Here is a 16,232-nt window from a genome sequence, read left to right as displayed (position 1 = left end):
CCAGACTGAGAGGCCACAGAGGTCCTAGGTCAATGTGGTGAGAAGGGGAAAAAGTCCAGGGGGAAGTAAGTGCCTTCCCCAATGCAGGCTTTGCTGACTTTTTTTTTCTTTTCCCAGCAGCAGCAGGTAGAATTTCTTTCCCTATACTTTAAAATGGTAATTAGGCTAGGAGGCCAGGGCTCCAATTCTGTGCATACGCAGGCTCATCTTAATGAATTCTCTGGAGATGGAAAGGGGGAAATGTTATTTTGTTTGTTTTTCTTAACAAGGTGGTGGAGACATTTGGGAAGTAGAGGAGATCGCCAAGGGCTCTGGGGGATGTTCCTAGTTGCCCCCCAGCACGGTGACTACTCTCAACCACCCCCCACCACAGCACAAGTTAGGAAACCAGCCTAATGGGCTGCCCCTGGGAGAGGTCCTGGCCTGCTAGAACTTACCCAGCTGCCCCCCAGTTTCTGGACAGTGAAGCTTTCCTGCACTGGGGCACTTCTGGGGTCCCAGGGAGCCTTTGGGAAGGGAACATGATGCTGAGGCCCCCCTCCCCCAACCTTCACCAGCAGAGGGGTATCCTGAGGAGCTCTCACCCTTTGGCAATCTGACTGCTCTGCCCCCAGGCTTTCCTCTCTAACTTTCAGGTCTGTATTAGTTTCCTAGGGCCGCCATAACAAATTACCACAAACTGAGGGGTGTAAAACAGCAGAAATGATCTTTTCACAATTCTGGAGACTAGAAGTGTGGAGTCAAGATGTGGCAGAGTCACATTTCCTCCAAAGGCTCCAGGAGGGAATTCGTCCTTGCTGCTCCCAGCGTCTGGGGCTGCGGGCGTTCCTCCGGGTGGCGCTGCGTAGCTCTGACAGCCGCGTCCGTCTTCTCATGGCCTTCTCTCGTGTCTCTGTGTGTCCCTCTCTCTACTCATAAGGACACCAGTCATCGGATTTAGGGGCCTCTCCTAAATCCAGGATGATTTTTCATCAGAACACTCTTAACTGGTTACATCCACAAAGATCCTTTTTCCAGAAAGTTCACATTCTAAGGTTCCAGGTGGACAGAATTGGGGGGGGGGGCACTCTTCAGCCCACTACTGGGCCCTGGCACCTCCCAGTCTAATCCCATTGGGGACCAGACTTTCTGGCCTAGGCCTCAGAATGGTCTGCACCCACCTCACCTTCCAGCATGGACCCTTCTAGGCTCCCAGCCCCCTCCCCCCCTCCCCCCGGGTTCCTCCACCCTGCCCCCCCCACCCCCCAGCCCTTCTCGAGCTGCATCCAACCTGGGAAGCCATTTCCCCAGGACATGTCTCTGTAGCATGTCTTTTGTTCTCACGAGGTTTTACAATATGATCACCCGTTTCTTTGTGAAACATTGTGAGTTGATTTAATAAAGTAAATAGGTTCACTGAGGCCTGGTCATTGACTCTGTGGCCCATCCCTCTGCGCTGCATCCCCCAGGCCAGTGTCTGTCTCCACCCCTAATGATTCAACCCGACAGTGCAACAGTAGGGTGTTGCCTTTCAGAGGAGCTGGGCTCCCGCTGGGCCACAGCCCAGGGGCTCCAGATGGGAAATTGCGAGGATCCTGGTGTTGTGGAGAGCGGTGCTTTGTCCTGTGTGGGGTTTCATGCTCTAAACTCTTTCTGGGGCAGGAAGTTTTATTAATACTTGTCCAGCCAGACTTGGGCAGCTCGTCTGGGGGTTGCCAGGCTTCGGCAGCCAAGCCTCATATCTAAAATGCCCCTGCACTGCCTTTGCTGGTGGGCTAAAGAGGGGTTCAGTGAGGAAAGGGACCTGGGTATGGGTCAATCCTCCTTGAACACACCCACACTCATGCACACTGGCCTCTGGTCCCCCCTAATGCTGGGGCCAGGGAACAAGAAAGGGGTGGGGCCTTTGGAAATAAGATGCTGAGCACCTTTTGTCAATGAGCCACTGGAAGGAGATGAATGAGCCTTCACAGAGCTCGCAGCAGTGGAGGGAGAGCCAGGAGAGAGGGGACCCTCTGATGGGCTTGGGAGGGGCCTGGGGCTTTGCCGTGAAGAGGAGGTACAGTTAGACAAGCAGCGAGTCAGTGCACAGGGCCCAGGGTGGATGCCCCCAAATGTCAATCCACTTGGTGAGATGACCCTGCCCTCAGACTCATTCATCCAAGTGCTCCCTGTAGATGTTACCTGGACCAGGGTGGAGGGCAGACCTGCCCTTGCTCAGACACCTTTTCTCTTCCTCCCTCCTCTCCTCTGCCCTCCCTCCCTTCTTCTGATGAGCACATACAAATTAGGAATATGGTCACCTGTACAAAAAGCTGACTAATGGTGGCTTAAACAAAACAAGGCTTTGGTTTCCCAGGTGCAGGGAGTTGTGGTGAGAGCTGAGCTGGCACAGCTGTGCAGTGATGCCATCGGAGCCCAGGCCCTTGCTCTCATTCTGCTCCGCCTGTTTGCTGTATGGGTTCTCTTCACGAAGGCTGGCTGTTGCAGCTCCAGACAGCACCTCTGCATCCAAGGCAGAAAAAGGAAGCAAGAGCTTCCCTAGAATGCCCTCTCCCTCCAGCAGGCTGCGGCTAACGTCTTATTGGCCAGAACTGGGTCACATCATCACCCTTAGCCTCTAGGGAGGCTAGGAAAGCAGAATTTCACTTTTATAGTCTCTAGGCAAGCAAGGGAGTAAGAGGTTGCCAGTGGATAATGGGTGAGTTGGATCATGGGTGAGTCCCGGGTATGACCTGCTGCATTTCATAAGTTAAATGGACCCATGATGTAATTCTCTGCCATGCATTTTAGTAATCCTTCCTAATTCACTTTTTAGGTTGTACTCAGGTAGCTCTTGGACAACCTCAAAAGTCCACCACCTGGAGCATCTTTTGCCCTAATTATTAAGGACACTTGGATCCACATGTGACCCTCTCAGGGAACTTTGGGCCATACATCCCTGGGCATCTGTGGCTTTTGAAGGGATTGACTGACTTCGATGAAATGTAACCCTTTATTTAATGTTGGAAGGTGCATATTGTTTAGTTGATGTTTCAGATCACAGGAAATAAAAGCAATCAGTAAATATTTCATTGACTGTTGACTAGCACAAGCCACTCTCCACTAAGGGGAAAGTGGCCTCAGGACTGTGTAGACTTTGAAGCTGAGTTATTTGAAAGAATCTAGGTACCTGTGCCTTGGCCTCATACCTAGCATCCCCTCCTCCAGAGCCCATAGCTGCTGGCAAGGATAGACCCTGCCTAGCATGTTTGCCAGAGGCCGCTGTCTCCTTCCCCACAGCACCCACTTGCCAGTCTGAATCCTTAAGTTTGCCAACCTCATTTGCATGCTAATTTGCATGACTTTACCCTGGTACTCTCATCTAATGGTTGGTGGTGTGGAGCACAAACAGCAGTTTCATTGTGAAGGGCTTGTCAGGCCCAGCTGCTTTCTGCCACTTAGGGATGCTTCCCCAGCCATGGCCAAGGCCTGGCCAAGGCTACAAAAAAGACACACATACACTCCTTTTCATGATTTCTCTTCCTGAGAAGGGAGTCTTGAGTCAATTTATGCAAATTACCATGCAAATTTCCGCTGCAGACTTTATTACTGTGTCTTGTCAGAATGTGGATGCAAAATATATTTCATAATAAATGTACGTAGCAAAGATTTCAACAAGTGCCTCAGGGAACATCTCTTTCCTCGGGGATCCGCTGGGCCAATGGAAGCTTTTGTGCAGAGGGAGGCGTTTAATGTACTGTCTGCTCTATGTGCCTGAGCCCCTGTTGACACTGTTAATACCACCTTCAGAAGATAAATGTGGGTGTGGCCGTGAAATCTGTGCTTGTTACGTTCCTCGGGTTTTGTGTAAAATGAAGTGCCTGCCGTTTTTCATAAGCAGTACAGTTTGCAAACATGATATTAAAGGGATAAATAAGCATGGCTAGGTTTGGGGCAATCTAATCACAGCAGAGTGCAGCCCAGCCTCCTCTGAGGGGCATCAGTCAATACAAGAGGCTCATGCAGCACTGCTAAGGGGTGGAGGGGAGGACCGTGGGGATCGTGGACTGGCAGGAGAGTCCCCAAAGTTAAGCCTGCTGCTCATTTGTCTTGATACCCTCTTTACATCCCTGTGGCATAGTTACTAGCAAGAATAATTTACCCTATACCTCATAAGTGGAAATGAAGTGCAAAGAATGAATGCTTTGACCAAGACTCCAAGGCAAGCTAGAAGAGAGATTTGGTCTCCTTTAGAACCCACCTCTTTGAGGGTCAACCTTTACTGAAGTTCTGGGAACACTAGGATGTTAATAGGAATTATAAGCACAAAGATCCCCAGGGCAAAGAAACTTGGGAAACATTGGGTTACATGAAATTGTTCATGTTTCTTCAGTGCAGGACTTCTCATAGCCTTTACTATACTAGTGTGTATTATAACTCTCCACTAGGGGCTAGAATATGCAGCCTTTTCCAGAAACACTTGATCACAGGAACAAACAGAAATCCATAGTCTTAATCACATATGTAGGATATAACTCAAAATTACTAGATATAGGAAGTAAAAGCCATATTCAAGAAAAAAGGAGAACCCAGCCAGGCATGGCTCAGTGGTTGAGCATCGACCGAGGATCCAGGAGATCGTGGTTGGATTCCTGGTCCCCGGTCAAGGCACATGCCCGAGTTGTGGGCTCGATCCCCAGTAGGGGGCGTGCAGGAGGCAGCAGATCAATGACTCATCATTGATGTTTCTCTCTCTCTCTTCCTCTCCCTTCCTCTTTCTGAAATCAATAAAGATATATTTAAAAGAAAAAGAAAAGAAAAAAGGAGAGACTTGCTTTGAACAGGAGAAGGAGCACATACTCAAAGCCTGGAGGGATGTGGGGATAAGGCTGGGCACATGTAGACAACTTTGCAAATATCTTTTAAATCCTGACTCCGCCCCTTCCAGCGTTGACTCTAGGAAAGTAACTCAACATCTCTGGTACTCAGTTTTCTTACCAGTGACATATGAATACTAACGAACATAACCCCTAACATAGCTTGTCAGAATTAAATAGTGCATGTAAAGCACTTAGCACAATAGCTGGCAAACCGTAAGTACCCAGATGTTTAGTCATTGTTACAGTGGTTACCACTGTTATTATATCAGAGCGTAAAACCAAGGAATTGAAGTGATTCACACCTCCTATTGTAAGGTAGGATTTGAGGTCATCCTCTGGGAGTGATTTGTGCTGAGGATGTAGCAGGGGCGAAACAGAGGGGAGGATGTTACGAACTATTGCTGATATGGATGGAAGCAGGAGGTGATCAAGGACAAGTCACGTGTTCTTGTATTTACCCATACATTTACCATTTCTGGTGCTTTTATATTCCTTCTTTAAAGATTCAAATTTCCATCTGTAAAATTTCCCTTCAGTCTAAAGCATGTCCTGTAATGAGGGCCCACTGGTTACAAATTATCACAGCTTTCCCTTATCTGAAAATGTTTTCATTTTGCCTTCATTGTTGAAGGAAATTTTCACTGGCTATGGAATTCTAGGTTGACGTGATGGTTATTGTTTCTTTTGGAACTTTAAAGATTCGTTCCCTTGTCATTTGTCCTGAATTGTTCTGATGAGAAATCAATTATCATTCTCATCATTGTTTCCTTGTATATAATGTGTTTTTTTTATTTCCTGCTGCTAGTAAGGCTTTCTGTTTGTTTTGTTTTTTTAGTAATTTGACTATGACATGCTTGGGTGTGGTTTTCTTTGTATTTATCTTGTTTTAGGTTCACTGAGCTTCTTGGAACTATGGGTTGGTGTTTCTAATCAAATTGGGGAAATTTTTGATCAGTGTTTTTTCAAAAACAGTTTTGGCTGATTTTGTTTCTCTTCTTTTTATAACAATCTAATTGCATCAATATCAGATGACTTGATATTGTCCTAGAAGTTCTTGGTCCTGTGTTCACTTTTATTTCATCTTTTTTTCTCTCTGTACTTCAGTTTGAACGATTTCTTTTGCCGTCTTCAAGTTCACTGACCTTTCCTTGACAGTGTCCTGGTTCCTGTTGAATTCAATGTATTTTTGTTTTAGGTATTATATTTTTTAGTGTTAAGATTACTTTTTTTTTTTTTTTTTTAGCATTTTCTTGTATTTCTTGAAACCCACCATATTCATCTTTTCCTTTATATTTTAACATTTATATCAGTTATTTTAAAGTCCTGTCTGCTAATCCAATATCTGGGTCATCTGGGGTCTGTTTCTATTGAGTTGCTCTCTTAATTATGGCTTGAATTTCCTGCTTCTTTACGTGTCTAATCCTATTTTATTGTGTAGGGGAGATTGTGAATAGTAAATTGTAGAGATTCTTGGATCCTCTTGCTTTCCTCTGAACTGTATTGAATTTTATTTTAATAGGCAATTAAATTACATGTAGCTAGTTTTGGGTTTTTTTTTTGAAGGGTTTCTTACTACCCTAGATCTCTGTTGGTTTTTCCCTTAGTAATCTCAAGCCCTGAGATGATGTTCATTCTTCCAGAGCTTGCCCTCTGGCCTTGTTCCTGGGGAAGCCTTCTCACCCAGCACTCTCATCTCCCTCCCTTTTATATCACTCCCTAAAAACCCTGACCTCACCTGATTTAGCTCAGACTCACTTCCTCTGAGAGGGGTGAGAAGGTTCACTGTTGAGAGGGTGAGGACCAGGGACAACAGAGCAGGACCCACCCCAAGCTTGACATGAGTGTCCCCCATTTTTCTGGCTGTCACCACCTGGATTACTGAGCTTTAGCCCCTTTGCCTGAGGCCTTTCAGTTTTGACCTTTCTGTGCTTTTCTTTAACAGGCAACCATTGGAATTGACTTCTTGTCAAAAACCATGTACTTGGAAGATCGTACGGTGAGAGCCTGACTTTAGAACTGGGAGGAGAGGTGGGGCTCCTTTGGGCTTATCACCTGGACTCTTAGCTGGGAGCCACTGAGAGCCAGCGCCTGCCCCAGAGCTGGCAGTGCCAGCATCACAGAACCAGGACCTCACCCCAGCCCCGATCCCACCATGTGGACCTCGCTGCCCCTGCTGACCCCCTGCCCTCCCTGCAGGTGCGGCTGCAGCTCTGGGACACAGCGGGCCAGGAAAGGTTCCGCAGCCTGATCCCCAGCTACATCCGGGACTCCACGGTGGCCGTGGTGGTGTACGACATCACAAGTAAGTGTGGGTCCTGGGGGTCAGAGGGAAGGTGGCTCACAGGGGCTCCAGGACCCAAGTGGAGCCCCAGCCAGGCTGCAGCCTCTGTGTGTGTGTGCACACGCTTATCCTCTGAATGCAGTAAGGCAGGTGCTCGAGGGTGGGGGCTGAGTTGCCTTTGAATACCACCTTCCCAGGCCCTCCTGCGACAGTCATGGGTGTGCAGGTTGGTCCTGCTCAGAGCAGGGGCCTTTGGAAGTGAGCAGAGATGCTCTCAAGGCTGGCCCTGCTTCCAGTCCCTCTGCACCCTCGCTGGCCCTGGCTGCCAGAAAGACCCCACAGAGCAACTTCTGTGTGCATGTGTGTCAAGGTGGGAGAAGACACTGGTCCCTGGTCCAACTTGACCCAGCAGCTGTGGTTTTGTGAGCTGGCATCCCAGCTCCTCACTGGGCTCCCTGGGAAGGGGGGGACTGAGCAGGTCTGGGAGATCTGTGGGTGGCTTCACTTCTCACACACTGTGGCTCTTCAGTCCCTGAGAGTGACTGCACAGCCCTGAAGGAGGCTCATGGGGCTAGGGGTCAGCCCCCCTCTACCAGGTGCCACTGCCCAGGGAGGTGTAGTGGAACACACCTGGGAAGCTCGTGGGCTGCGGTCACATCTAAGGTGGGAGGACACCCAGGGCACTGCCCCAGCCTGCTGCCCCTGGCTCTGCCCACCCCTCTTTCCACCCTTCTCCCTGACACAGGCTCCCCGCCATTCTGAGCGTAGGGGAGAGCTGGGCTCATGCAGCCTGACATGGAGCAGAAGAGAGATCAGGCTGCGGGAAACAGGCCACTGTGCCTCCCCTTGGGTGTGCAGACTGCTGAGGTGGGGCATTGCCCTGTGACTGCTCCTCTTCGAGGTCTTTGACCTCTTCTGCCTGAGGAGAGAGTTGCCCTGAAATGGCCTTGAGCTCCTGTTTTTTCTGTTCCTGGGCCTGCCTTCCCCCTCCTCTTATTTGGAGACCCTAGGGTCCTTTTTGGAATCCCCTCTGGCCTTTCCCGAGCCCCCTGAGCTCCCCTGAGCTCCCTTTGGTAAGAGTCCGCTCTGTAGGCCGTCCTTCCCTAGGGGCTGCTGTGCCCCCACCCCCTCCACTGTTTCCAAGCACAGCCGAGTCCAGTGCGCCCATTTTCACTCTGCTCTGAGCCCCCAAAGTCAGGTCTGACTCTCAGATGGGTCTCTAGAACCACTAGTCCATGTAGGAAATCATGACACTGACCTTCCAGACGGGTGACTTCTTTCCCCCAGAGGGTGGCTCAGCAGTGCAAGGGGCTCTCCAGGACCCTGGGGCAGCAGCTCCACAAACACACATGCGCGTCCTGTGGAAGGCCCGGAGCCCCTCCCGGGCATCTGAGGGGTGCATGCTGCTGTCCCTCCTGCTCCCTCCCACCTTTCCCCTTTCACAGGGGGAGCTGGATCTCACTCCCAGTTCTATCCCCACTTTCCACCTCCAGACCTCAACTCCTTCCAGCAGACCTCTAAGTGGATCGATGACGTCAGGACGGAGAGGGGCAGTGATGTTATCATCATGCTGGTGGGCAACAAGACAGACCTGGCGGACAAGAGGTAGGTGCAGGGGCTGGCAGGCTGAGCCCACCCGCCACACCTCTGCAGCTCCTCTGGGACAAGGAGTTCTGGGATGCATGCGTAGTAAGCACCCTCTCTGTTTGGCCTGTTCCGTGCATCTGGGAAAGGTCCTGTCCGGTTGCTGGAGGCTTTGAAAGCCCCCGGTAGGTCCCTGCCCATGTCACCCCACCTCACACTGCTGTCAGGGGCATTTCATGGGCACTCCTCCGTGCATGGTCTGCATGGAGCCCCGTGCACCTGGCCCAGCCCAGCATTGTGTGGCCTGGGATCTGGCTACAACCAATAACACAGCTGCAGGCACAGCAATCTCTTGGGCTCCTGTTGACTTCTGCTTGTGCTTTGTGTCTCTGTCCCAGTGAAATGCCCACACCATTGTGGGTGTGAGTATGAAGGTCCTGGGCCCGTGTGCTAACCTCAGATTGTCTGGTCTGGCGCTGTGTCTAGGTGTGACACTTTCTCTGAAGAGGCAGCTCCAGGGCACAGGGCTGACTTAGGGGCCACGTACATACATTTGTCCACTTATCTCATGGGACCCAATTTGGTTAGATAAAGTGGCAGGTCATGGACTGTGGGCTTCCTGAAATACACTCTGACCACTTAAGGAATTATCTGAATTAGAGCTTACTTATCAGAATCCTCTTCTCAAGTGAAGAAAATGGGGCCCAAAACCTAGCTCCTTTATTAAGTAGGTGACTTGGGCAGTCATTTTTAACCTCAGTGTTCTCATTTGGAAAATGGGACTGATGACACCATCCAGAGGTGGTATGTGGCTTGAAACACTTTACAGATGTAATCTCTGGCAGTGGTGACTGTTAGGAAAGGCTGGTATGGGCCAGCCCCAGGGCCTGCTCTTCAATGGGAAGATACTACAGAGGGAGTAGAGAAGGGGCTTGTGTGCCCGGCTGTGCCCTGTGCCCCCTGCATCCTGGTCAGCTCCCCAGCCCTGCTGGGGAAACCCCCTCATCTCAGGCTGCTCCCTCAGTCTCTCCCAGGGGCTGTTTCTCTACTAACTTGATGTCGCCTCTCCCCTCACCTGCAGGCAGATAACCATTGAGGAGGGGGAGCAGCGCGCCAAAGAGCTGAGCGTCATGTTCATCGAGACCAGCGCGAAGACCGGCTACAACGTGAAGCAGGTAGGGTGCACCTGGCGCTGAGCCCTGGCCCTGCTTGGCCGCGGGGCCCACATGCGGCTTCCGGCATGGTCAGCCTCGGGCTCTGTCCTGCCTCTACCCAGTGGGCCAGTGACTGGGTTGGGGCAGCCAGTCAGCGCCCAGAAACCCACCTCATGAGGAGTGAGCTTCCCCCCAGAGGTGGTAACTCATGCGAGAGGGAAGGGGGTGTCCGGAGAATGTCATCATGAGGCACTGTACAGCAGCCAGCCACATGACCCCTGTAGCACGTGTGTGAGTGTCCAGTCACCCACTTCCAGGTGGCTGAGAGAAGCATCGTTTCCCTAGGGTCTTACCTGACTACGGATGTGGGTGCAGGGGTTCATGCCTTATGCTTGGCAAGAGCTCAGGGGTTGGAGGGCCAGGCAGGCTTGGAGAAAGGAGCCCACCCGTGGTGCCCTGGAGCTCTCAGGGGACAGGCCTGGTGAAGCAGAATCATCAGAGGAGCCGTAGAGGGTCCATAGAACCCAAGGAATCCGAAGATGCAATTCAGCAGGTCAACAGACTAGGGTTGGAAAAACTACAGCTTTATCGGCACTAACATCTAAGTGCTCTTTAGTGTTGTTAACCTTCAGCAATGAATGTAGGCAGCGAGACTGTCACAGCAGCAGCCCCTGTGGCTTTATCACAGAGATCACAGCTGTGTTTTTATCACCTTACAGTGTTTTGGTATCTTGAACTTGACACCCATCACTACTTCAGTATCACAGAGGTTCTTACACACACTGCCAGCTCTTGCTATTGAACCAGTGTGTATCTTTAAAGATTTTAGAAGTGTATTTCCATACTAAGTGGTTTTCTTTATTCTCCTGTGGAATTGATGTCACACGCTTAGGAGTGTGTAGGTGTCACCAGACTGCCAGAGGGGTCTGTGGTTCACACAAGGTTAGGAGCCCCCGCCTCCAAGAAGGAGAGGACTTGGAGAGGTGACGAGGAGGGAGGGCATCCCAGGCAAGGGGCACAGCATGAGTAAAGGTGTGGCAGGAGGGGTGCCTGTGGCTTGGGGAGGCGATACTGAGTGAGGAGCATGGCTTGGCTGGGGTATCACTTCTGCCTGCGGCTCCCATTGGTGCCTAGGAACTCTAGACAAGCTGCTCATGCAGCACTTGGCCTGGATACAGTGAAGACTCATGCCACCTGGACAGTGCCAGTGGCAGTGGGGAAGGTGGCAGAGGAGTAGAAGAGACAAAGTGGGATCCCCAAGGTCCAGGACTCAGTGTCCCCCCAATTAGAGTGACTGCAATATGGCTCCATTCGCTCTCAACCCCTTCCCAGCCTCCTTCAGTGTAAGGCTGGGGCTGCTGTGGCAGCTCCTGAGGAGGGAGCTACCCATCCCTGAGGCATACAGGAGACATTGGGCTGCTGCTCTTTGCACCCTAATGGAAAGCCATGGGGCCAGGGAAGCAAAGGGCAGGTAGCCCTGCACTAGTGGTAGGGTCAGGGAGATGCTGCTCCCTTTCTAGAATGCTCTAGAAGCCACATAATGGTCTGAGTGGAGTTCAGTGTGGTCAATTGAAACTCTGTCTGGTTCATAGGAGTCTCCATGCAGTGCAGACTCCTAGACCCTAAACATGATCATATCTACTCTCAGAGACCCCCATGTGACCCCCAAGAGCTGCCTTCTAACTGTCAGCTTGGCCGTTGGCAGAAGCTGTGACCATTTTGATGTTTAGACAGATGGAGCAGGGCTACCTGGGACAAGGCCAGGAAGGAAAGCTCAGGAGGAGTGACCCAGGCCCTCTGCACCCTTGCCTGGTTCTGCCTGCCCCACTCCGGAGCCCTGTCTGCAGCCTGCCCACGGGGCCCCACACTGGCAGGCAGACTGACCAGTGACTTCACAAACACTCAGGCTCTCATTGCCTTCGGCCCTGGGTGCTCCCATAGGGCCCTTGTCAAGCCTGGGTGCTCCAATAAGGCTGGGCTGTGGATGAAACCATGAATAAGATTCGCCCTGTCCTCAGAGAGCTAAAGCAGAGAACTTACAAGCCCAGAGCCCACCGAGTTCCTGCAGTTGGTGTTTGTGGGGAGAGGGAGGAGTCTTCAGAATCTTCTGGTGCCTTGTACTTCTGTTCTGTACTTAATGTCACCTCCTGGGTTCCATGTCTTCCAGCACCTACCTGACACCCCTGTGCACCCCTGCCCCAGCACACACACCTCACACACATTTCTTCCCATGCACACTTACACACTTACATGCACAAAAACCCACGTGCACATGCACACTGCACACACAGTCCCCCACACACTTATATAGGGTCACACACACAGACACCACACACGCATACTCCACACAGTATACACATCACACACCCATACCCAAACAAACCCACAATATTACCTTCACACTCCTGTGTTGTTCTCTCAGAAAAGTCTCTCTCTGCTGTGACTATGTGGCCCTGGCTCCAGTGCCCAGCAGCCTCCATGCCCATGAACTTGCAGGAGAACGTCATTGGTTTCTAGGGCAGGTGGGAAGTTGGTTCCCCACACCTGGTCCCTATGTGGGCAGTGGGACAGAAGCCCTCCTCAGGGCTTGTCTCCCGGGGTCTAGATCACGATCTGCACTGAGGTAGGTCCCTTTCAGTCACCATGACCCATGCTCAGTTCCTTGTGACCCTCTGGCCAGCCTGCTGGGTGAGAAGCGCTGGGGTTGGGGAGAGCAAAGTCGTTGCAGCCCTGCTCTCCAGGACACGGTCCGTGGGACAGGCAGGATAGTAAAGCCCAAGGTCAGGAAGAGTAGAGGCGAGAGGGTGGAGACACAGAGGGAGCAGGAGGGAAAGGCGGGCAGAGGACAGGGGGCTCATGCTGCATCTCCCCTCTCTCCAGCTCTTCCGACGTGTAGCGTCGGCTCTGCCTGGAATGGAGAATGTCCAGGAGAAAAGCAAAGAAGGGAGTATCCTTTTTCTTTGATGAATGAGTGAAAGATGTGCTGAAGAAGCAATTGACCCATCTAGTTACTCACCACTGCAGAGCAGCGGACGAGCACTGGCCTTGTCCCCAGCCCAGCCTTCCCTGCTGAAGGGTGTGGTGTGGGAGGCTCTGTGCAGAGATGAGACTGGACTCCAAGGTCTTTAAGACCCATCCGGCTCAAACCACCTAAGCTTTTACTTCCCAAACAGGGTGGGGATACCAGAGGGATGCGTGTGGAGTGATAGTGTAAGGCAGGGAGTGAGAAATAGTGACAATGCCCTTATTTACAGTGAACATCGACCTGTATTTCATGGGTACAAGTAGAATCTCCACTGTAGGGAGGGTTTCTTTCTCTACACTCGGATCTGATTTCAACATGGTTCAGCCTACTCTACATGAGACAGCAGATGCCTCCTCCCTCCTGCTTCCTCGGCCCAGCCCTGCACAGCCCCGGAGCTCCCCACCGCTTGTGGGACAGGGTCAACACGCCACTCACATGGTCCACCCTAAACCGCAAGCAACACCCAGAAGCTGAAATTGAGGTTCAGACAGGTTGTCTGATTTGCCCAATTAGAAAGAAGGCAGTTGTTTATTGTGTGTTGTTTACTTATAGTCTGCTGTCTTATGAAAAATGTGTGTTTATATATATATATATATATATATATATATATACACACACACACACACACACACACATAGATGCACAAAAAACAAGCTAACAATGTGTATGTACATACATAAAACCAGAGCATAGGGTAAAAAAAGTAAGAGAACAAGGACAAGGAGAGATAAAGTCATACTCGAAATATATGCCATGGCTGAATGGCCAGTAAGGGGCAGGGAGGGAAAGTGTGATCGTTAGGAGAAGCATGGCTTTTTCTAGTACAGTCATCCTCCTGTATCTGTGGGGACTGGTTCTAGGATCCCTCATGGTACCAAACTCCTTGATGTTCAAGTCCCTTATATAAAATGGCATAGTATTTGCATATAACCTATGCACACCCTCCCATATACTTTAAATCACCCCTAGATTACTTACAATACCTAATACAATGTAAGTGCTATGCAAATAGTTGTTAACTGTAGTGTTTAGGGAACAATAAAAAAAATAATGTACATGTTCAATACAGATGGAACTGTTGTAGATTTAACTACACACGTCAGCCACAATGTAACATTTTTTTTCCAAATTTTTTTGACCCACGATTGGTTGAATCCACAGATGTAGAGCCCATGAGTACGTAGGGCTGACTGTGCTTAACGCTAAAAGAATCTCTACCATAGTCCTTAAATAAGGGCCTCAGAAACACCCCTCGGATGCCAGCAACAGCTCCCATAGCAGGCCTTCTACCTCCAACCCCTCTCCCAACCCCAGTGCAGTGCCATAGCGGGGCCCCAGAGCCTGGCCCAGGAAAAGTCATTCTATGCTGTGTGGAGGGCCTGTCCTCAGTTGTGATGGGGCCTGGCATGATGGTTTTCAGCCTGCTGAGGGTGGAGGGAACAGCCTGTCTGTGCAGGTCGAACACACTGCTCCCCTAGTTCTGAATGGTGTTTCTCCAGCCTAACAGTCCCCTCTGCACCAATGGAAAGGCTGGAGAGGAGGCTGCCCTGAGGCCCTTTTGCTGGGATGTGGCTTCTCACAGTGGCATCCTCAGAGTCTAAGTGACACGCACAGACTAGAGCTTGAGGGGTCCATATTGCTGTGGCAAACTAGGGCAAGGCCCATGGAGCCCTTTGCTTTGAGATGTGGGATCGATGCCTGGCCTTCAGACTCTCCACCTTCAGGGCACTGTGGGGTGGGGCTGAGGCCTGGGTTGGGAGGGATGGGAGCTGGGGACCCTGCATTCTCCCTCCCCAGGCCAAGCAGTCTGGGTGCTTGAGGGCAGCAGGGGCCTGAGGCAGGGTGGCAGCTTCTCTGTGAGGGACGTCTTCCTTAGCCCAGCCCCCTGCAGTGATCGACATCAAGCTGGACAAGCCCCAGGAGCCCCCAGCCAGCGAAGGCGGCTGCTCCTGCTAATGCAGCCGGAGCCCCCGGCTTCCTCTGACACTACTCGCTTGTTGTGTTGCTTCCTATTGGTTAGCTTCCTAAAGGGGGTGGGAAATGAGCTTATCAAGATGGGAGGATTTTTCTTTTCTGTCTCTAGGAGTAGGGTGGGGTGGGGTGGGGAGGGAGGCTGGGCATCAGGGATCACGTCACTCTTAACAGCTGTTACTTAAACAACTATTTTTTTGTTTTGTTGTAATATATTGTACTTTATTAAGATTGCCAAAAACTGTTAAAATTTAAAAAAAATTTAAATCATGTGTATACAACTTTTTGCCAGATAAAAATGTAGTCATTTTTATTTGAAAGATGTGCTTTTTTTGTTTTTGTATATTTGTAAACTTACAGAGAACCTTTTCCACACACCTCCTCCTTCCTGTCCCCTTTAAACTGTTCATCACCTCTGCCCTCCTCCTGCCCCCCAGCCCAATAAACTAAAACATTAACTGGGCAACCTAATTAGACTCCAATCCCGGACCATCTGGCCCAGACCAACCAGGCTCCACCAAACAGGTCCTACCTGGTTAAATCAAACACTGAACAAAACAGCCTCTGTGAAGGCAGCTCTGACTCTGTCCTTCCGTGGCCAGAGTGGGACATCAGGCATGGCCCCGAGAAGACATTAAGGTCTTGTGAACTGCTGGGGGCCCAACAGCAGGCCCCATTGCAGTTATTTCTGCCTCTCCTTTCCCTCCCTGAAAAACCTTGAAGGTGGTGCAGGGCACTTGCCACAGGCAACCTTGTGTTCTCTGTGGCCCGCCCAGTGATTGGCAGAGCAAGAGGTCATTGGAAGGAAGGACGGGGTGCTGTTGGCAAGTGTGGGCAGTGTCGATGTGTGGTTGGTTCATACACTTGGGGCACCGTGTGTACTTCTGAAAATGTTTTAACTAACTGGCCCAGCATTCAGCACACATATCTGGGTTGAATCTAAGGGAAGAGCAAAGAGATTCATTGTGTGCCCTCAGGAAGGGTTGCCTGCAGGAGCACCACCTTGAAGATGCTTGTCCTCGGGTCTTCGGTTGCTAATACTGTTGAGTGCTGTTCTGGAAAAGCTGACTTCTGATGTGTTTTTGCCACACTGGCACTGTGCAGTTGAAATATTTGCACGTAATCCTTTGTGGATGTTGTACCCACACTCCGGTTACCTGAGAGTGGGGCTGAGGTTGGGTCTCCAGAAAGCTGCCCAGAGAGAGCCGTCTTTGCCATCTTTGACTCAGTTCTGAGAAGGGCTAAGTCTGAGAGCCTATAAAATCTCTGAGGAGAACTCTCTCTTCTCACCAAGTGATGTAACCCCCTTGGCCTGTATTCCAAAGAGACCCAGACTCACCAACCCTGAGCCTGCACAAAGCCAGGCAGTAGATAGC

The 16,232-nt window shown here is 50.8% G+C and overlaps 1 protein-coding gene across 2 annotated transcripts in view; it reads left to right on the top strand.

Moving 5' to 3' along the window:
• RAB6B (RAB6B, member RAS oncogene family) overlaps positions 1–14,936 on the top strand; it is a 41,469-nt gene extending 26,533 nt beyond the window's left edge. The window contains exons 3-8 of one of the 2 annotated variants that reach the window (XM_016224323.2): positions 6,784–6,837; positions 7,038–7,143; positions 8,616–8,727; positions 9,788–9,881; positions 12,741–12,807; positions 14,777–14,936. In XM_016224323.2, the coding sequence (XP_016079809.1) occupies positions 6,784–6,837; positions 7,038–7,143; positions 8,616–8,727; positions 9,788–9,881; positions 12,741–12,807; positions 14,777–14,841 (498 nt within the window). In that variant the 3' untranslated portion in view covers positions 14,842–14,936. The remainder of the gene's footprint in view (positions 1–6,783; positions 6,838–7,037; positions 7,144–8,615; positions 8,728–9,787; positions 9,882–12,740; positions 12,808–14,776) is intronic. The other variant, XM_016224324.2, reaches the window with a different exon arrangement.
• Positions 14,937–16,232: the final 1,296 nt, after the last annotated feature.

This window comes from Miniopterus natalensis, chromosome 15, assembly GCF_054644295.1.
Source record: "Miniopterus natalensis isolate mMinNat1 chromosome 15, mMinNat1.hap1, whole genome shotgun sequence".
Classification (NCBI taxonomy): domain Eukaryota; kingdom Metazoa; phylum Chordata; class Mammalia; order Chiroptera; family Miniopteridae; genus Miniopterus; species Miniopterus natalensis.
Note: the sequence above shows the minus strand (reverse complement) of the source record. Positions and strands in the feature narration are given on the sequence as shown.